Consider the following 21,577-nt stretch of genomic DNA (forward strand, 5'->3'; position numbering starts at 1 on the left):
TCTAACATCTTTCCAGAATAATCTTATTTTTAGTTATATAGTGAAAAGGATAGCAACATTACACCCGCAAAAATTCATATTCCCCAAGACAAAAAGCCCATGGGACATGGGAAGAATGTTCTTCAGTTTCTGCAGTCACATGCTCTTGTTACTACCCCTTTATTTTATTTTATGTGGAAAACCTAATAGGCTGGGTAGACAGAGTATAGTATTTCTGCAACCTCTTTAAAAGCCTCACCAGGAAATCATGATAACAGGAAATTTTGCTGTGCTCATTAGGGCTTTAGAGGCCAGACTTTTTGGTCAGGCCAGGCTGGAAGATGAATTATTTTTCTACCTCTTATTTTGGATGGTGGTGGGGGCAGTAGTGGAAGTGAAACCCAGGGGTTTGCACATGCGAACAAGTGCTGTACTATGGAGTTATACTTCCAGCCCAACATTCTTCTTGATGAACCATATGATCATAATTTGAGGGGTATAGTCCAGGTTCCCTTCCAGAAATGATGATAGAGAACTATCACCTTCATGACTCCTTATGTAGGTTAAAAAAGTAGATTAAGCACAATCTTAAAGCAAGTCAGCTCTCTGGGAGAATCACTTCTGGAAAATTGTGTGTATTCATTTTAGGAGGTGAGGTCTCCACTGGATTCGAGTGCAATGGTATGTCTATATAGTCAAGATTCAGTTATTTTGCTTTGATTTCTGAAGATCAGTATCATTCATGGAGTTTCCACTCCATTGCCATGAGATTGGTGTCAGGAGTGTTCAGGTGGACAGACATTTAGGGACCGAAGATTTTCGTCTCTTTTCCATATATTTCTGTTACTAACATGCTCAGTGTTTTACAAAGCTTGCATCTCAGACTAATGTTATCTCCCCGCTACTCCCTACAGTCTGTTCAGCCTGCTGTGAAAGTCTGTGTGAAAACTAAAAATGGTGTGAAATGATTCATAGTTTCAAAAAACCATGTCCCATGTCACCTCCCGTCCTAACCCCGATCTGTGCTATTTCCACCATGCCACCCCACTCTGTCACCCTTACCTACCATGTCCAGTTTTGTGTGTGCGCAGCCCTGCAGCCAGAGCCATCCATTTACCTATTGTGTTTTGCAGGCTGAGACAGCGGCTAACAGGATATGTAAGGTTCTTGCTGTGAATCAAGAGAATGAGAGGCTGATGGAAGAATATGAGAGGCTAGCAAGTGAGGTAAAACTCTGTCCACACTCACCCAGGGGTGAGATGTAGAGGGGAGAATGGATCATCAATGGTTTTTGCGTATTTCACCTCAGATAGAATGAAAGTAGAATATACTCCACCCTCAGTTTGCACCCTTGCAGTCAGATCTAGATTGCTTGGGTTTACTCGTTATTTAACCCATGGCTAACCAGCAGCACATGAGATCTTCTCTGTAAAGGAGTCTTGCTCTGTAGTTACCTCACACAAAGGGACTCCCACAGCCCATTGTGGAGAGGTGGCTTAGTCTGTGTGTACATAGCTTCCTTGAGGGAGTTCTGGGATAGCAGAGCCCGCCCTTCAGGATATTCCACCCTGAGTTTTGATGATGCTTTCCCACACCTCTTCAGCCAGGTTCTTGGTTAGTGCAGCACCTTCCATAGCTCTTGTTCTTTTTGTCCTTAGTGTGTAGCATAGACAACAGCAGTGCAGTCTCCTTATTGCCCCTGTGCTGTTTTCCCTAATAGAAGCACAAGTGGCAGGTGTTCCATACTATATCCTCTGGCTTTGAACACAAATTCAAGACCAGCTCATTTTTGCATGGATTTCATTTACTTGCTTTTTGGTCTGTTACTGAGAAAAATATCAAGACACTTAGAATAAATCTTTCCTGAGCAATATTTCATGGTAATTAATCCAATGGTGCTGAGTTTATATTTTTGTATTGCTGCTAGGGAAAGGTTTAGGGTTTCCTCCATCTTTTGTTCATATTACGGCCATGGCAAAACTCAATTTGATAATGGTTAGGCCAGTGATAAATTTCAGAGTTGAAATATGACCAGGATAGAAGGATGGATGATCCTTGGGAATGAAATCTGTTTCTTACTGGCCCTTCATTTATCCTTCTAACACCCTTAGACAGCAGAACTATACTATTTTAACAGTTCTTTATTTTAGTCTACCTTCATTTTCCAAGTGATCAGTACACATAAATGTAAATGATGAGGCTGTAGGCAGGTCATTTCCCATATTGGGCAGTCAGTCATTCACGAGAGTGGCGTGTATTTGTTCTTGGAAATTCATTTATCTTGTGGGGATCTACTTAAAAACTAGACATTAAAATATACTTTGGCACTGAGTCAGTCCCAGGCTTATAGTACATTTGTCTAATAAATAAATTCACTAGATTTGAACTTACTTTTCTTAATTGTATTTTAAGTTAAACCCAGTTCCTTGTTGAATTTATTACTCTACATTTCTGCCATATCAGGTATTTTGGTTTTATTTTTGTTTCTTCTTTTAATTTGAAAGCTTCATTCAGCATTTGTCTGCTAGTGTCTGGTCCCTGAGTTTTTGTAAATGTCACATTTTTGTAAAACATGACTCTGCGTGCTGACTTTTAAGTTTTTGACCTGTGTGTGGTATTGTTGGGGTGATCACTAGTGGCCCTGTGTGGACACTGAATAGTTCATATATTGCAACTGTGCCTAGATCTGTCTTCCCCTTCTTTAGGTCAGGGGCATTATAACCCACACTTCCACAATTTGGGGGATGTTAGGTGAACCCATTCCAAAATATCAGCTGTTTCTGTTTTTTAATTGTGAGAAGTTTGCTAGTGTATTTAGCAGCCTTTTTGTGTTTGGGAGCAGCTTTTGGAATGGATTCGGCGCACAATTCCCTGGCTAGAGAACCGAACTCCTGAGAAGACCATGCAGGCCATGCAGAAAAAGCTGGAGGACTTCCGAGATTATCGTCGGAAACATAAGCCCCCTAAGGTGCAGGAGAAATGCCAGCTGGAGATCAACTTCAACACCCTGCAGACCAAGCTGCGGATCAGCAACCGGCCAGCCTTCATGCCCTCTGAGGGCAAGATGGTGTCGGTGAGTGGCTTCAGGCAGCCCTTGGGCCCTGGGGAAGCCTCGCACTTTCCTAGTGCTGCTTGATTGTGTTCCCTGATGGGTTGCTGAGCAGGAGACCACAACATCCTGAATCTTGACTACTATGTGAATGTAAGGCTGTGTCACCACTTCATTCTTGATATTTTTCTACCTATTATCCTTTGGCTTAGCCATTGACAGTGACCATGAAGAGCAGAATTTCAGCAGAAGCTTCAAGACCTCTCCCTTGCTCTCTCTGTGGCCTTGTCCCTCTTCCCCCAGAGAGCTACTCCCATCTAGATCTTGAGCCCTTGCCCCCTGCTGCTACTGCCACTGGCCCTTTCCACTGTCTCAGAATCTGAGCCCCATGTCCATCTAGTCTCCCCACATCACTTCCCCTCTTGGTGGAATCAACTCCTCGATGTAGTGCTCCAGCCTCTGCTAGAACCTCATCACTCCATAGCCCATTTCTCAGTTCTGTAGAAAGAGTCCTTTTGTGGCTTTTACTTCCTTCCCACTCATATCTTTAATTCTTCAACATACAGTCCTGGTTTCTGCTCCCTCCTGACATCTCTTCAACATCAGCAGCGTCCACATTGACAGTCCAGTTGGCACTTACGTTTCAGTATTCCTGGGCTTCTCAGTAGCCGCTGCCCAGTTGCCGGTTGCCTCCTCCTTCACCAGCCTAGGCATTCTCCAGCTCTACCCACAGCCCTGCCTCCTCTGCTGTACAGACGTTGAACATCCCTGGCTCTGTGAGGAGCCCCCTCTCTGTCTTTATACCCTGCATGTGACCTTATCTAGGCCTGTGGCTGTAATCACCACACAAGTGCTCAGGCCTCTTGAATTTCACCTCCCAGCTCTGGCTCTCCTTAGCCAGGCTCATATATCAACCTGGATGTCTCAGAAAACATTTTAAACCTGGATGTCAAGAGCTTTGCTTTTGTGTGTGTGTGTGGGGGGGGTGGTATTGAGCCTTTACAGTAGGCTATATCCTCAGCCCTTTATTTTTTATTTTGAGACAGGGTCTTGCTAAATTACTTAGGCTGGCTAGCAAATTGTGATCTTACTGCTTCAGCCTTCCAGAGGGCTTGGATTGCAGGCATGAGCCACTATGCATGTGAGTCTCAGAAACACTTCAAGCCCGGATGTCTCAAGAACATTTTAAATTTGACCTGTCTAGAAGAGGCCTTCCACAATCCTCTACCCTAGAAATTGCACCCCTGTCCCCTAAGTTACTAAGCCTCGAGCCCAGGTTCCGTCTTCTGTGTTTCCCTTTCGGTCACTCTGACATCCAGGGCCCCAGCTAGTCCTTTGACTCTCCTTCCTCATTAGGCCTTCGCTCTTCCCTTCTTTCCTCCTGCACCGCTGTTACCGATGCTGGGCCTCACTTCTCTCTCCTTGGACCTGTTGGTATCCCCTGAGCAGCTCTCCTTTTACCACTGCTGTCTGCAATTCATGCCCCATGCAACAGCCAGTCACGGTTTAAATATGTACATCTGAGCTTGCCACCCACCTTCTCAAAACCCTCCTGTGCCTTCCTGCAATGTTCAGAATGAAATCAAGGGCCATTATCCTGCCAGTAGCATCCAGCATGCCCTCCTCACCTCACTGGAGGCATCTCTTGCTGCTCCACCCATTGTCACCATGTAGCGACCACACTGGTCCAGAATGGGTTTTTTCCCCACACTGAGTGTTTCTCCTCGTTGTGTCCCTGAGTCCATTCCACACTTTTCCCCATAACTGGCTCTTCCTGTCTTCTCTAAACTTCTGCCTAAGGATCCATCCTGAGGACTCTCCATATAGCCAGGTCCTATTTTGTTTAAGACATATATTATTACTTCAAGACATATATTATTACTCACAATGAACTTATTAGTTAATTACTTGATGTATCTTTTCCTTACCCCTTAAGAAATCCATATTGGGAAAGAAAACCAGACAGAGAACCTATTGTTTAATTCTTTCTCGCTAGTGCCCGGGACACACTAGGCACCTAGGAAGTAGCTGATGACAGCCTGATGATTCATTACAGTAAAAAAAACATTTTGACTTGAATCACTTGGAGGCTTCATCATTTTGAGCCAGAAAAGTGAAACCTTGTATATCTTTTGTCCATATTTGGAGAAGTGTCAGCTTGGCTAATGAGAACAGCATATTTATTTTAAAAGATCCCAGTGATAATAATTAAGACATTTGGTAATTTGGGTGGTAAAAGGGGTGGCAGTGACACAGAAGAAGGACAGTATCAAACACATATTGAAGGATTCACAGAAGTAGTTCAAGGGGTTAGTATGTCTTAGTTACTTTTTAGTTGCTGAGACAAAATACCTAACACCTAAAGTTAAAAGGAAGAAAGGTTTCTTTTGGCTCACAGTTTGTAAGGGTTTCAGTTCATAATTAGCTGCCTCCAAGACAGGGTGGCATGGCAGAGGAGCATCTCAGAGGAGAAAGCAGCAAGTAGTGAAGAAGAACCTGCTGCAGGGGCCCACCTCTCCCTTTTATGCCGTTTGGGCTGCCTGCCCCTTGGGTGGTGCCATCCACACCACACCCGGAACCATGCCAAACCATCATTGGACTCATTAAGTAATCATGTATCCTTAATCCCAGCATCATCACTAAATCCCAGGATCACACACCCTAGATCCAGCCCCTCTGAAAAACCCCATCCATGACCACGTGAGGCTTTGAGGGGACATCTAGAAACAAGCCATGACATTGGGTGAGACAAGTGTACCTTTGCTTGTCTTCCGACCTTCCAGGATATTGCTGGGGCTTGGCAGCGGCTGGAGCAGGCTGAGAAGGGTTATGAGGAATGGTTACTCAACGAGATTCGCAGACTGGAACGTGTGGAGCATCTGGCTGAGAAGTTCCGGCAGAAGGCCTCGACACACGAGACATGGGCCTATGGTAAGGAGCAGGACTCACATTCCGTGTTTATTTCCAGTTACACTGTGCACAGCCACAGCACATCATTAGCTCTGTCTCTAATGTCTGTGACGCCATGGACAGGTGTCCTCACCTTTCTCTACTCTGTTGCCTCAGTGATGTATTTCTTCTAGAGGTAAACAGGAAAATACATTTGCTTTCCTTTCCTCTCTCTCCCTCTCTCTCTTTCCCTCCCTTCCTTTCTTTTAATCCCCCCAGTACTTGGAATTGAACCCAGGGCCTTTACACTGAATCACATCACTAGCCTCTTATTTTTATTTTTTATTTTGAGACAAAGTCTCATTAAGTTGCTAAGTTGCCCAGGCTAGGTTCAAACTTGTGGTTTTCTTGCATAAGCTTCCCACAGTACTGGAATTATCAATGTGTAGGAAAATGTATTTTCTAAACAGGCAGATAAACATGTTTCTTCATCAGATGGTACCCAAAGCATGCTCTTCAGGTTCTTACCTATGTACTCCTGGCCTCCTTTCACCTTTTCTGTTTGACTGCACTGTATCTGTTGGCTCTGAGTGTGCGCTGAACAGCTCTGGCCCTGCTCTCACTTCTGCCAACCGAATACATAAGGCTGCAGAGCGACATGATACACTTCTTATTAGGAGATCTCATTAGAAAAGGGAATGACGCTGGCTCATTTTCTGTAGTCTAACTTCCTTATTTCAGTTGCTTTCATCTGTTTCTTTCAGGCCTTATAAATGTGCCTGTGACTGTAGCCATGATAATATGGTTGTACTTTTTGGCTGTCTACTGGACTAAATGATCATTTTTTGCTGAAGTAGAAGAACAAAATATTCTCCCCATCACATAATAATCCATTTTGAGAGCCACCAGAGAGTCCTTCCCTCATTCTTTGGTTCCTTTTGTTGTTTTTCTTGATGTTTGATTTTGCAGAGCAAGGTGATAATGAATCCAGATGCTGGAGCCAGACAGTGTGGCATCCATGAGCCCTGGAGTCTTTAGCCTGTGTGTGCCAATGTCCTGTTCAACATGGACCTAGCAGTAAAAACTCCCTTGTAGGGATTTTATGCAGATGCGGTATTTTATTTTTCTCATTTTTTATTAGTATGTATTTGCAATACAGTATAGTTGTATTTCTTTGGGAAGATTGGTATGTGGATATAACATATCTTTACCACTTTCGAAACCTTAACTTCTCTCTACTCTTGCAATGAGCATTTTAATCACTGTCTGACAATCCTATGTTGTCATTAAACATGAACATTTGTTTTTCATTTTCAGCTTTATAGAATTAAATTCTTAAAGATCACTATAAATATTAATAAAGGTAGACCCAGTTATTCTACCCCAATAGTTAATATATTAAGAAATATTTATGAGTAAGGTGTGTTTGCACATGCCTGTAACCCAACATTCCAGGAGCCTGAGGAAGGAGGGTCATAAACTCAAACCCAGCCTAGGCAACTTAGTGACTTATTAAGGCCCTGTCTTAAAATTTAGAAAAGGGGACGGAATGAATAGCTCAGTGCAAAGGCCTGGGTTCAATCCCAGGAAGGAGGAAGGAGGAAAGAAAACAGAAATATTTATAGGGAAATAGGAAGAGGTTCAAAGAGGAAAACGTCTAATATTTGCCAGGACAATCATAGGCTACATTTAACTACAGAAACTATTGCTTTTAAACACAAAGATGTGGGGCAGGAGGGGAACCTGTAGATAGGCAGTCAGAGCAGGAATGTTTTATTCAACCACCCAGGTAGTGCTTAATTACTAACTGAACTGAGTTTCAAGCTGCTGAGGAATACAACCTGGCTCTGTGGAATCCCTTCGGTGTCCCCCCCTCCCCTCCCCACACTTCACTGCATCATAGTATATGCAAGTGAGCACCTGAGGGCTGGGTGTGCATTGCAGGTGACATCCTGAATGCCACCGCAATGGGGTCTGCTTCTATGTTCCTACCACTTTCAGCCCCTCCCCTTGCTTCTTTGAAATCTAAGTATTTTCTGAGCACTTTGCTGCCACAAGGAAGCCTTCCCATTGTGTGACATTGGGGTGTTCATACTGTCTTGCTGCCACTTTTGCAGGCAAGGAGCAGATCCTGCTGCAGAAGGATTATGAGTCAGCATCACTGACGGAGGTGCGGGCTCTGCTGCGGAAGCACGAGGCTTTTGAGAGTGACCTGGCTGCACACCAGGACCGAGTGGAGCAGATTGCAGCCATTGCACAGGAGCTCAAGTGCGTGTGGATGCCCCAGCCCTGGGGTCTGTACGGGGATTCCAGGGAGAGAGTAAAGGTGGCTGGCATAACCCTCCCATACTCGATTCTCAGAGTCAGGCAGAGCAGCCAGGGTATGGCTGCTTCTTGCTTCTCTAACTAGAAACAGATCGGGCTTTGGTTCTTAGGTTGTAGCAGAACCCCTGTTGTCTCCCACTCACAGCCCCTGTCAATATCCCCTTGCCATCTAGCATCACACAGCCGTGGCACAGGCAGCTCACTGCCAGGGGAGTGAGGAATCAGAATTAGCAGAGGCCAGAGGCTTGGATTGGTCTGGGAGGCCACTGCACCTTGGCTAGTGCAGGGGGTGAGACCAAAACGGACGTAACCATCTGTTCTACTCTGATGGTTTTTGATCTGCAGGGAGGGCTAGCATGTTGATCTGTTGAGGCTCAGCTAGCTAAGCACTGAGCCATCATTCTCTATCCCTGCTTTGTGCCGAGGGAGCCTGCATGGTGGCCATCCTCTGGGGTGGGGGCCTCCATGCTCAGGTGTCTCTGAGCTTTTATATGGCCTTTGCCCTCTTTTGATAAGTATAAAATTGCAATCCTTGCTCTTCCTCATTTGTTATAGTTGCTGATATATCTGCAGAATTTTTGAAGCCTAAGGCATACCTGTAACTTTAAAAAGTAAATAATTACGGGCTGGGGATTTAGCTCAGTAGCATAAGCACCTGCCTTGCAAGCAGGCGGTCGTGAGTTCGATCCCTGGAACCGATAAAAATGAAAAAGACAAAAAAAAAAAAAAGTAAATAATTAAAATTTATTTCAAGATACTATATTATATAACTCCCAGCTTCCTCACCCTTGACTAGAGCAAAGTCCTTAATTGACAAGTAGGGCCACTTTGACAAGAGTGTCCTGTTTGCAGCCTTATCTATATAGACTGTTAATTATATGTGACCTTCACATCCAATTTGTACACATTTGTGGCCTTCCTGTGGTCCTGTTTATCATGCTTCTTGCTTGTTGGCTCTTCACTGCTCACTAACAGTTACTCACCAATAAAATATGGGAGTAAATAGGAACTCAAGCTATTTAGTGCTTTGTAATGGTTCCCACAAGTAATTTGGAACAGTTTTTAGTGTAGGCTATAAAATTTAAGCAATAATTTTATATAATTATAATTATTCCTGGTGCCCTGGGTGCCCATTTCATCATACTATTGAGATGAACCAATGCTGAATTTAAATCTGTGATCCTCTTACTAACATCCTTTTCCTTTTTCCTTGTCCAAAAACGAGAAGTCAAACTTTTTGTTCAGTTAAAGAGCATAGTACTAGTTACACAAACTTCATACAATATGGATGAATTAGTGAGAAGAGACCATAAAGATAATGTCAGAGGGTGAGCAAACCCTTGGGGTCCCCCAAGGCCAGTTGAGGGACTCTTAGGGTTTTGTTTCTGTATTCTTCTTTTTCATATTTACATTTTGAAGAGCCATTGGCATTCTGTTTAGTATTCAGGGTTTGTAAACTATTGGTGTGATTTGCTTTTTTTGGTTATAACAAATAGGCAAAAAAATCTTAGTCATCCTCAGTCAGATGTGCGTATTTGTAGATAGTTGCTGCTTGCTCTTGAGAATAGAACAAGCTGTAACAAGGTGACAGGGAGCTCTTTCCCTGTTGGAATGTTCTGGAAGAACACGGAAGAACACTCAGACCACAACTATATACAATTAAGTCAGTAAATATGAATTAATGTTATTCCAGGAAAACAAAGTGAATGATCACTGTCATAACTTAAAATGTAAAAAGACAAATAAACCTAACTCTAAGGGAAATGATTGGCAGGGTAGGAGGAGACTTCTAGAAAGTTGTCTCATCCTGGATCATGTTTGAAGAAACCTCCTCACTTTCAGCTTAACTAAAAGGGTGATTGTGTTTTGTACAGGATTCAACCTGTTATCCCTGGTATGAGGGTGACCTTCTAATCAAGTGTTTCTTTAATAGTAATTCCAGTTCCTTCACCTCAATAAGACTTCAGATAGGGTACTTAAACGGAACTGGCTAGGCAAAAATAAGCATTTAGCAAGAACTCATTTTTTTTTTTTTCTGTCACACTAGCAGCACAAGCCAAACTAGAACCTTATTGTACCTAAGTGGAAGGGCTCTGTCCCTTTTAGAAAGCCCTGTGTGCTAGATAAAGTCAAGGCATCCCGCTTCATTTGGTGTCAGGTTTCATGCCCTTTTGGAGTAGCCAAAGACCCTAGGTGGTGGGAGCCTTGACTCTGTCCATAGACTCATTCTAATGTTCCAGTCATTTGTGAGTGTAGGGCTGTCAGCAAGTCAATGGCTGGCTTCACTTACAGTTTCCATTTTAAAATCAGGCCCTCAGAGGGCCTCACTAAGAAAACCAGGTAAAAGAAAACTAGCCCAGGCATAAGTTTTACTAATTCTTCTGGTCATTTACCCAAGGGATAATATTTGCAAAGGCAGTATTAACAAAACCTTTAAAACTCCCCTATTTGAATCACTTGTCCTCATATCACGTGGGTAAGTTAATTTTTATTTTTCTTTAACTTTCGTAGTGAACTGGACTATCATGATGCAGTGAATGTTAATGATCGGTGCCAAAAGATTTGTGACCAGTGGGACAGATTGGGGACACTCACACAGAAAAGGAGAGAAGCTTTGGAGGTGATGTCTTGAAACCACCCATTGACTTATTTATGAAGCCATATTTGTTCATGAGATCTTTAATACATTTTCTTTAAGTCACTGAGGCTATTTCTCTGTGACCTTGTGTGTACAAAACACCATCTAGTAAATATGAAGAATGAGAAACAGAGAGATGTGGGAGGTTGGTAGCTTTGTGCTATAACTTATCCATACAGCAGTGAAATGTACGTGGATTTTTTTTAAAAATCAAAGGTTAATGAGATTATAATATAAGCCTACTTTGTGTCAAGTAGTAATTACAATGACTTTCCAAAATTTATTTTATTCATGTTGAGGAAATTAGGAAAAATGAAATTCTTCCTAAGGGGAAAATGGGGGAAAAAATGAAGGAAAGAAAAATTGATGTGAAACAGAATCAGAATGCATTGGCTTTATCCAAGTATAAGATTTGGGTAAATGACAGTTGATATCTGGGCTTAACTAAACCTGATTATCTTTTGACATAAAGACTAATGTTAAGTAAAATAAATCAGACACACAAACAAATATTCCATAATTTCTCTTACAAAAGCAACCTCAAAGAGCAAAATAAAGGCAGCTTAGAGGAAATAGGGTAGTAGATCTTTTGTGAAAGAGAAGAGGACCCAAGAGTTGGAAGGAGAGGGAAGAAGGGAAGGAAATAAAAAAGAATTACTATGTGTTGGTACATATACCAACTTCCCACGATGAATGTAATCATTATGTACTACAGACATGTACTAATAAAAAATTTTTAAAAGACTAATGTGACATAAAAGCAGTTGACCGATTTTTAAACATTTCTACTTGACTTTGAAGAAACCTATAAAATATGTGAAATCAAGCTTCCTAGTTGCCAAGTAGCTGTCACAAATCTACGTAGAGGAAAAGAATGTTGAGAAAGGAAAGACAGGGCAAACATTTTAGAATGTGAGGAAATAAAAAAATGAATGCAAGTCATTCATTTTTAAATGAGCTCTACCTGTTTGAGCATTGGTTAGTCTTTTGTAGACACATGCTAAATATCAGATAACACTGTTTTCTAGGATACATATTTACATTTGTGCATCAAAAATATTTAATCTATGATGATGCTTGCTTCTGTTTAATCTTCAGAGGACCGAGAAGTTGCTTGAAACCATTGATCAGCTGCACCTGGAGTTTGCAAAGAGAGCTGCTCCCTTCAACAACTGGATGGAAGGTGCTATGGAGGACCTGCAGGACATGTTTATAGTCCATAGCATTGAGGAGATCCAGGTAACTGAGCCCTGACCCTGAACTCCTACTGTGTAGGGATCATCATCTATGTATGTTCGTGTGTATGTATCTATCATCTGTCTGTCTCAATCCACCTATTATATATATATTCGAACCTCTTATCTTCTTACTAAGGAGCAGTTTACTAGGATTTACTCCTCAGTGTTGAGAATTACAGATAGCCCCTAACATAAGTCATAAGCTAATTTTATGAAAGTGCAAAAGTGATAGACATTTAGTAGAACATATACTTGAAATTCTGAAGTTTGATCTTTTCCTAGATTAATGATTGAGTTGAGATACAGTCCTCTCTCTCATGTGGTACTAGGCAACAGCAGCTTCTGGTCAGCCCTGTGATCACAGAGGAAACAGCTGGCCCTTTGTAGTGTGCTGTGTTGCTAAATTATGATGTGTGGTAGGTAAGTGCATTCCGTACACTTTCAATTCAGGTTATTTTTAAACTGTGGAGGGCTTATTGGACGTAACTGCATTGTAAGTGAGGCAGCATGTGTATTCTTGCATGTTGTAGCTGTCATCTGAAGGAGGCGTGGTGATATTTCTTAAATATACACCAAGGCACAGGCTGACATCCTGAGCATGTTGCCATTGGTGGTGGTGTGTTGTTGTTTTGAGACAAAGTCTCACTATGTAGTTCAGGCTGGCTTTGAACTCACTCTGATGCTGAGGTGGCCTCCACCTTACAGCAATCCTCTTGCTTTATGGTGAAGCAATAGGTTTGATAAATGGAAGTTGTATAGAGCCTTGTGGTAAAGTGCTGGTTTCTGGTTTTCTTTTTGAGGAGTAGAGATGTTTTTCCTGGTTATTTTGAAATATATAAGTAAGGCAGCAAATGATAGTTACTTACGTTGGTCTGCAAAGGAAAAACTGGTCATTAGAAAGGACAGCTAAATTCTGTTTATCAGTAGAAAGACTAACCTAAACAGTAGCTGGGGACCAGGAATAATGTACCAAACATGACTTGAAAAAAAAAAAAGAGGACCAGGGGTTTAGCTCAGCAGCATAAGCACCTGCCTGGCAAGTGTGAGATCAAGAGTTCGATCCCTGATACCAAAAAAAAAAGCTCTTTTCTTTGATACCAGGAACCAAACTCATGCTTGCCAGGCAGGTGCTTGTATCACTGAACTAAATTCCCAGCCCCAAGATTTTATTTTTTGAAGAATAGATAAATGGTCATTAATTAAACTGCCTTGATATCTTTCTTCTATCTTCAAGGAACTTGACTTCTGCACACCAGAGAACTTTTCTGAAATATCCAGACTTTTTTTTCCTCCAGAGATCCCTCCAATCTAAAGACATTAACATGTGTGTAGAGGGAACAGCAAAGCCTGTAAAATGGCACTAAAGTCAAATTTTTTTTCTGTACTCATTCCCTGGCAGAGTCTCATCACTGCCCATGAGCAATTCAAGGCCACGCTGCCTGAGGCAGATGGAGAGCGGCAGTCCATCGCGGCCATCCAGAACGAGGTGGAGAAGGTGATTCAGAGCTACAACATCAGGATCAGCTCCAGCAACCCGTACAGTACCGTCACCATGGACGAGCTTCGCACCAAGTGGGATAAGGTGGGCATCAGAGGCCAGGTGGGCAGGAGGGCAGCGTCTTCAAAGCCAGGGTCAAGGGGCAGGACAAATACTTTAGGGACTTAGGGTGGCTGCCTGTCATAGCATCATGATCAGGATTTCCCTTCATCCTAAATTTCACAGGCAAACTACGTTAAACTCTTAAATGCTATCTAGTCACTTCTGCAGTTTGTGGGGAAAGTGAGGATTCTTTTCCTTAAGGAAAATCTTACAAATTTTGGTAAAGTCAGAACAGGTTATAATACTAATACTATAAAGAAAACCCTTTTTAAAAACCTCAAATATTTGATGAAATCAGCTTGCCTATAGTACTTCATGAAAGAGTTTTTGGATTACAGAATGGACATGCCCCAAATGTGTGTGAATTTTAAATGCAGAAAAATTTTGTAGAAAATTATATCTGAAGAACCAAAATATTTCTACAACCTGTTGCTGGCTTTTAATTATAGTCACAGTGGGATCAGCTGAACCCCTTTCCTTTTTTTTTTTTTGGTGTCCAGGAATTGAACTTATGACTTCATCCTTGCCAGGCAGGCACTGTGCCACTGAGCTATATCCCCAGCCCGATGCCTCATTTTTAAGACAAATTTATTTTCATAATGTAAATTATAATAGTCATCTCAGTATGAGATGACTGAGACATGGTCTGTATGAAGAATAAATCTACCACATGGATTCTAGATGGCTCACTATAAACTCACACCTAACAAATGAGTTATACACAACACATAACAGAGAAAAACACAAGTGGGATAGTAGTTAGATAAAGTAGAAGAGCTTTGGAAGTAACGTCTGATCTTCCTAACAGTCAAAGTAAAAAGGGAAATGTGTTGATCTAAGGAGTTTCCTTGTGAGGGAACGGTAGAAATATGTCATTTCTTAAAGTGAAATAAATATTTCTTCCTTCAGTAAGTTGTAAAGCAAATTAGACTTTTGTACAAGGAGCACTGAATCATATAGCAGCAGTTTTGCAGATAAAACATACAGCATTTCCATAGTGACTATTTTTGTTTGTTGATTGAGAGAGCTGAGGGGCAAGGCATTAACATATAATTCACAAGTAGAACAAAATGTATGAGACCAGGTGCCAAGCTTTGCTGTGGTCCAGAATTGCACAGGATTCCTCGTTGTGAACCCAGCAATGTATGCTTATGGACTCTTTCAAATAGTTATGTTTGAACATACATAAAAATACTTAAGATGATGAAGGGAACAGATTATATTGAAAATGTAGTTATTAAAATGTGTTAGAAGTTGGGAGTTGATAATGTATGTCCCTCTTTATTGATATATTTAAAAGCAAGATCTAAGAGCTGCGTGCTATTCTTGAAGAGCTGAATGTACATGATTTTGCTGGGCAGTGATCAGCCCAGGGCACACTAAAGTAAAGGTGACTACGTCCTACTGTGGCTTTGCTGACACATTCAAGACCAAAGCAAATGCTAACTTTCAATCAGCAGGGCTGGAAGTTGTCAGTCTCCATTCATGTTCATAATTCTGCACTGTACACTGGGCCCCATGGAGTTGATACTTCAAAGGGGAGAGCTCCTTGCTGGAGAAATGGCCAGCATCCCTTAATGCAGACTCTTAAATACCTTTCAGCTTGTCCAACCTTTCAGCAGCCGCTTGATGGCACTAGGTGGCAGTCAAAGCTAGTTCCCAGAGTAGGGACTCTTGACTGTCCTGCCTTTTCTTATCCTTTTCTTCCCCTGCCTTACTTACCTTCCCTCCCGCTCCACCTCTCCCCTCCCTCTTGGACACTTTTCCTGTGGTCATACCGATGAGACCAAACTAGCCTCTCACCTGTGTTGTCCTCGGGCCGTTAACAGGTGAAGCAGCTGGTGCCTATCCGGGATCAGTCCCTGCAGGAGGAGCTGGCTCGCCAGCACACTAATGAACGCCTGCGGCGGCAGTTTGCTGCACAGGCCAATGCCGTTGGGCCTTGGATCCAGAACAAGATGGAGGTAGGTCATGCCCTTTCCTGCCTGCGCAATCGTGGCCTTGGAGACAATCCCTTGGCTGATGGAACAGTACCTCCTATGCTGTGGCTTCCGGCCACCCCACTCATCCTGCTGTCATTCCAGGCTTTATCTTATCAGCTTCCGGGCTTCTGTGGCTGAGCACGGATCAGGGCTTGGAGGGCATGCTAAAGTGTGTGTGTGGAGGGAGACAAAGGTACTCCTACTGCCATCTGTTTATTTTGTTGTTAAAAACAGTGACTAGCTAGGCATGGTGGCACATGCCTATAATTGTAGCACTCGAGGCTGAAGCAGGGGAATCATAGTGAGTTCAAGGTCAACTTGATCCTACATAGCGATTTCAAGGCCAGTCTGAATTATGTGACAAGACTGATCCTGTTTGCAAAAGGAGAAAGAAAGGAGAGACAGATAGACAGACAGACAATGTTGTTTCTTACTTTTTGGTCTGTAGGAGCTAGTTTTAAACCACTCATCCCTAAGGAGTCCAGTAAAGAGTCACTTTGCACTTCTGGAGCACCCTAGGAACAGTGGTCTTTCAATGGCTCTGAGGTCTAGGTTGCTCCTATCAGTAAGAACAGGCAGGAGGCATTTTTTCTTTCCATCTCCTTCATGGTGATAAAACTTTACATAAAGGGGATAATACTTAAAATCATAAGAAATTCTGCTGGAATGGGTAATGGGGTCTTACTGCCAGCTTTGCCTTGCCACCCCAGCCTGTGGCGCAGAGGAGCAGGACGACTGCCCCAGAGTGTCCACTTGCTGACAAGAAGTCTGGCAGGACACATTCCTTACCCCTCTTTCATCTCTGCTTTGGAACTTGACTGTTTTCCATTTTTTCACTTTCCAGCAGACCAGAGCTAGACCTTGCTCCATCCAGTGATCCAGTTTTCCGTCCTGTTTGGGGACATCCAGTGACCTGGTCTGCTGCTGGATGTGGGTGTGGCCTCTGATGCAGAGTCAGGACTGGTGACTCCTGAGGGTCTGCCTCAGAGACCACTTTATCCCCATGTGCTCATTTGCCTTCCCCAGGAGATTGCCCGGAGCTCGATCCAGATCACAGGGGCCTTGGAGGACCAGATGAATCAGCTGAAGCAGTATGAACACAACATCATCAACTACAAAAACAACATCGACAAGCTGGAAGGAGACCACCAGCTCATCCAGGAGGCACTGGTCTTTGACAACAAGCATACCAACTATACCATGGAGGTATGGCGGCAAGACAAGTCCGTGGCCCTTGCTTCTGCTGGCTATCTTGTCACCTTCTCAGGGCATTTTCTACATGAATTTGTTTGTTGTTCCTTTTTTGCAAGTATGAGCATTGAGGATTTTTAAATCTTTCCACTGAATGTATGTGGAGAAGTTCTGTGAACTCCCTCTAGCACCATGGCAGAGTTAGATTATCACAACGTGGTTATTGGCTAGAGGTTAGCTCAGTGGTACAGCACTTGCCTAGCATGTCTGAGACCCTGAGTTTGATCTCCAGCATTGCAAAAATAAATTTAATAATTATAGTTTTACTATCAGTTAATTAGTTACATTTCTTTGTAGAGAGTACCAGGAATTGGTCATTTCTACCAGTTTGGCCCAGATTGATTTTCCTGAGAGCCAGCATTGTGCTACTTAGTAGACAGGACTTTATCTTTAGTGATAAATAGACTACACATTGTATATTGAGTCTACAAAGTGCAAGTTGTCACTGTTAGAATCCTGGCCTCACTTCTGAGTATTTTCTACTACAGAATCTTGCAAAAAAGGATGAAGAGGTAGAATTAAAAGGGGGAAAAACTGTATAGAAACGTCTACAACAAACCCTACTTGTCTTCATTTGGCTTGACCCTCCTGTTGTGAAAATGAAGAGACAAGGCTGACAGGCTGGAAAATCTAAAGCTGATCGCTTTCTCTTTTACCTTGCATAGCACATTCGCGTCGGATGGGAGTTGCTGCTGACAACCATTGCTAGAACAATCAATGAGGTGGAGACCCAGATTCTGACAAGAGACGCGAAAGGCATCACCCAGGAGCAGATGAATGAGTTCAGAGCCTCCTTCAACCACTTCGACAGGGTACCTCTCTCCTTTTGGTTATGTGAAAGGCAATTCTGTTTATGTGGAACAATGCAGCTAAAATAATATGCATGTTATCACTTTTAATCTTAATGGCCCAAAAAGTTTACTGGAAAACTAATGCCAAAGGATAGTAGCTACCAAAACAAGGAATGCTGAGCTCTGGTGCTGCTGAGGATGTCTTGAAGTATACATATTGGTGCTGTTTTGTACATATCTCTTAACACATTTGTAGTTAATACCAAAGCTTAGTTTCTTCTGAGTAAAATTATATCCTTAACAAAATGTGCTCATTAGGTTTTAGGTCATTTTCTAAAGACTTAATTCAAACCTCTGATATATTTTTCCTAAGTAATTGTTTATGTAAAATTTAACTCACTCTTTCAGTTTATAAACTCAATTTTCATCTAGATATGGGGCTATATTCCTGTAATGTTAGTACTCACGAGGCTGAGGCAGGAAGATCACTGTGAATTCAAGACCGGCCTGTGCTACATAGTGAAACCCTGGCTCCCCCACAAAAACAAACACAAAAACCCTTCAACTTTTTCAGTTAACAAAACTGACTGATGGTATATTTTAAGGAAAAGAGACCCACAACGTGGTAGCATTTTTTATAGTAGAAGCATATAAAAAGTTAAATACTGCTTGTAAAATAGTTTGCAATTTGATTTGCATAATGTTGAGTAAAACTTATTCTTTGTGACAAAATGCCTACACTCCCAGCCACTCATGAGACTGAGGCAAAAGGATCACAAGTTCAGGACCAGCTTGGACAACTTCATGAGGCTTAAAATTAAAATAAAATAAAAAGTGCTGGGTAGGTAGCCCATTGCTGCCTGTGCACAATCCCAAGTATCGCCAGAACAAAATAAATAACAAAACACCACTAACCTTCCATTTAACAGTTGATTTGACCAATAAAAGTATTGTCTTATATTTAATTCCATGTTGAAGATTAGATATCAGCTGATTCCTTCAAAACCTTTTCATCATGTCCAGGTCTTTGTATTGACTCCCCTGTTTCTGCAAAGCTTGGGATGTGGTTTGGCCTTACCTGGCCTCAGCTGAGAAAGCTGGTGTCTATGAGGAGCCATCTTGCACACTGTTCTTACACACTGAATTTTGGACAAAGCTTGAACAAAGCTTTCCATGTGGAGGAGCCACTGCCACCTGACCCAAGTGATTGTACCAACTTTCCAGCTGTTAAAGTTCTGGAAATGCTTTCATCTTGGGGAATTCTACAGATGACTTAGGCAGGGCCATTAATGGCATTTCTCAGAATGCTTGCAGTGTGTTCCACAATCAGTAGGTGGGAGTGATGAGCTACTGACCGGTTCCTTCTGTGCCTTTTGCAAATGGGGTCTCCTTTCCTTTTAGTCTAGTCTGCCTCCGTAAATCCTACCCCTTTTTCCTTCCAGAGAAACTATTTTGTAACTTTCTGTGTTGGCTCTCCTTCCAGTAAGTCCCCAGGGATCTTTATAATCTTCGTAGGGCTCAGGGAAGCCCTTCCTTTGCCAAATGTGCTTCCTTGGGCAAATAGAGCTGTTCATCTTGCCACTAATTCTCTGTGCTCTTCACATGTCCCAACAGAGGAAGAACGGTCTGATGGACCATGAGGACTTTAGAGCCTGCCTGATTTCCATGGGTTATGATCTGGTAAGAGCACAGTTAAAACTGCACTGAAGTGATATTTTGTTGCACTTGGATTTATATTGTTGGGAAGTGACTGGTTTAAATGTAAGGTAACACATGTGGGATTGGTCATTTTCATTACTTTTAAAGACCTGCTTCATGAGAACCATCTCTGAATTGCCTATTTACCATATAAAACCAATTTTACAAAGCAAAAACTTACTTTTATTCAGTAATTGGTTGGATATTTTTCCCAGTGAAGAAGTCAAGAAGATGGACTTTCCCAATGATTTTTAGGAAGGTTACTGCTATAATTCACACACTACAGTTCATTTCTTAAAAGTGTACACTTCAGTAGCATTTAGCATCCTGGTGACTTAACCTCTGGTTTAAGGTGTTTTTGCCTTTAACATTTTAAAAGGTAAAAAGGTTTTAGTAATAGGTAATAAGACATTTCTATGGACTTTGTTTGTTCCAGTATACCCAAACTTCTCTGTTTCCTTTTGATGCATATATTTAATATGATTTGCTTTAGCTCCTTCCAGAAATTGAATATAAAATCATGAGAACCATCTCTGAATTGCCTGTTGAGCAATATCACTTTGTCACTTGCAGTCTAAGAAAAGGCCCAACTCTTGCTTTAGTCTTCCTTCGTTACCTTATATGACCCAAGAAAGCATCATAGATCACAAGAGAAAAGAATTCTTATATTCAGGTACTTCTGACTTGATGCTACAGCAACTCTTAAAATTGTTTGATGGCAGCCTAATTCAACCATAAAGTGAATCTCTTTTAGAGACTGAAAGAAAATGCCAGATTATTTAGGTTTTCAGTGATAAAGAAACTGAATTTCTGTCTGTCATCTTGTCTCACTCAGGGTGAAGCTGAATTTGCCCGCATTATGACCCTGGTTGATCCCAACGGACAAGGCACGGTCACCTTCCAGTCCTTCATTGACTTCATGACTAGAGAGACTGCGGACACTGACACTGCAGAGCAGGTCATCGCCTCTTTCCGGATCCTAGCTTCTGACAAGGTCTGAATTGCTGTTTTTCGTTCTCCTTTAGCAGTAATTCACCACATAATTTTAGCCAAATAAACAGGTTGCCAAAAGAAACCATTCTCATAGCAGTGCATTTTGCACAGCATCAGCACGGAATGCGGCAGAAGCACAGTAGGGTGCTGCATACAGAGAAAAGGCACCTTCCATCCCTGGTATTTGCACTGTGTCTCATGCTGTTTTATAGCAGGGCTAATAGTGTGTATCTTGTACAGCTATGTGGGCATGGGTTACTGATTTAATCCCGTTATACATTCTGGGTTGGTGCATGTGACACAGAAAGAAGACATTAAACAAATCAGTTGTTAGAGAACTGGAAATTTTCCCTGTAAGGGTCACTGACCTGACTTTGTGCTCAGCTGCTGGAACAGTTACATATAACTACTCAATCATCTTAAAAACTGGCAGGAATTTCATTATACAGAGCCTAGAAATTAAGAATGTTACTGCAGGCTCAGAATTTTAAAATTTCATCTCTAAACAAAAAATGTCTCAGAATGCAGAAATTCAATTTGGAAAAGGATTATTTTACCCTGTGTTCTAACTGAATGGTAAAAAAACTATCCCAGGGGAAATGGGGATGCTAGAACATATCAGCTCAGCCATGTTTATTACCATAAAAATCAGACAGGAGCAACAATTTCAAAAATAATGTTTGTTTTACAGTGAATAACTTACTGTAAGAGTGGGGACAGAGAGAACATCTATTTTTTTTTATTTAAGGAGAAAAGAAAAGAAAAAAAAACAGTGAAGGGGTACAAGTTATACAGATTTACAGAAGAAAAAAATGTGCAGTAGGAGGTCACTAGTTACTGGATTACATATTGCCATCTTAGAAATAATTGTTCAAGTCACAAAATTAAAGCTTGTAGAGTGGACATTCCAACAATGATACTGCAAACAGTTCTGTTCACTGATCCAATAAAACTCTGTGATATCATTTTCTATCTCATACATTTAAATATACATGCAGTTATATAGTTTAGAGCACTTTCTTTTCCTCTCTTTTGTACTGTGACTATTACACATTTTGGGTTTCATTGCTCCCACAGTTCTTATTGCTTTTTTGGAAGAGAGTAAAACCAAATGTGACATAACAGAACCGAATCGGTCAAGTCA

The 21,577-nt window shown here is 41.8% G+C and overlaps 1 protein-coding gene across 1 annotated transcript in view; it reads left to right on the forward strand.

Moving 5' to 3' along the window:
• The window catches only part of Actn2 (actinin alpha 2), a 74,503-nt gene that overhangs the window by 46,811 nt on the left and 6,115 nt on the right, over window positions 1-21,577 (forward strand). The window contains exons 9-20 of the mRNA XM_005005241.4: window positions 1,113-1,205; window positions 2,822-3,052; window positions 5,812-5,959; window positions 8,035-8,185; window positions 10,754-10,862; window positions 11,979-12,119; window positions 13,518-13,700; window positions 15,548-15,682; window positions 16,727-16,906; window positions 17,617-17,763; window positions 19,357-19,422; window positions 20,276-20,434. Of these exons, the coding sequence (XP_005005298.1) occupies window positions 1,113-1,205; window positions 2,822-3,052; window positions 5,812-5,959; window positions 8,035-8,185; window positions 10,754-10,862; window positions 11,979-12,119; window positions 13,518-13,700; window positions 15,548-15,682; window positions 16,727-16,906; window positions 17,617-17,763; window positions 19,357-19,422; window positions 20,276-20,434 (1,743 nt within the window). The remainder of the gene's footprint in view (window positions 1-1,112; window positions 1,206-2,821; window positions 3,053-5,811; window positions 5,960-8,034; window positions 8,186-10,753; window positions 10,863-11,978; window positions 12,120-13,517; window positions 13,701-15,547; window positions 15,683-16,726; window positions 16,907-17,616; window positions 17,764-19,356; window positions 19,423-20,275; window positions 20,435-21,577) is intronic.

This window comes from Cavia porcellus, unplaced genomic scaffold (assembly GCF_034190915.1).
Source record: "Cavia porcellus strain 051 isolate PalLab524CR breed Dunkin Hartley unplaced genomic scaffold, mCavPor4.1 scaffold_13, whole genome shotgun sequence".
Classification (NCBI taxonomy): Eukaryota; Metazoa; Chordata; class Mammalia; order Rodentia; family Caviidae; genus Cavia; species Cavia porcellus.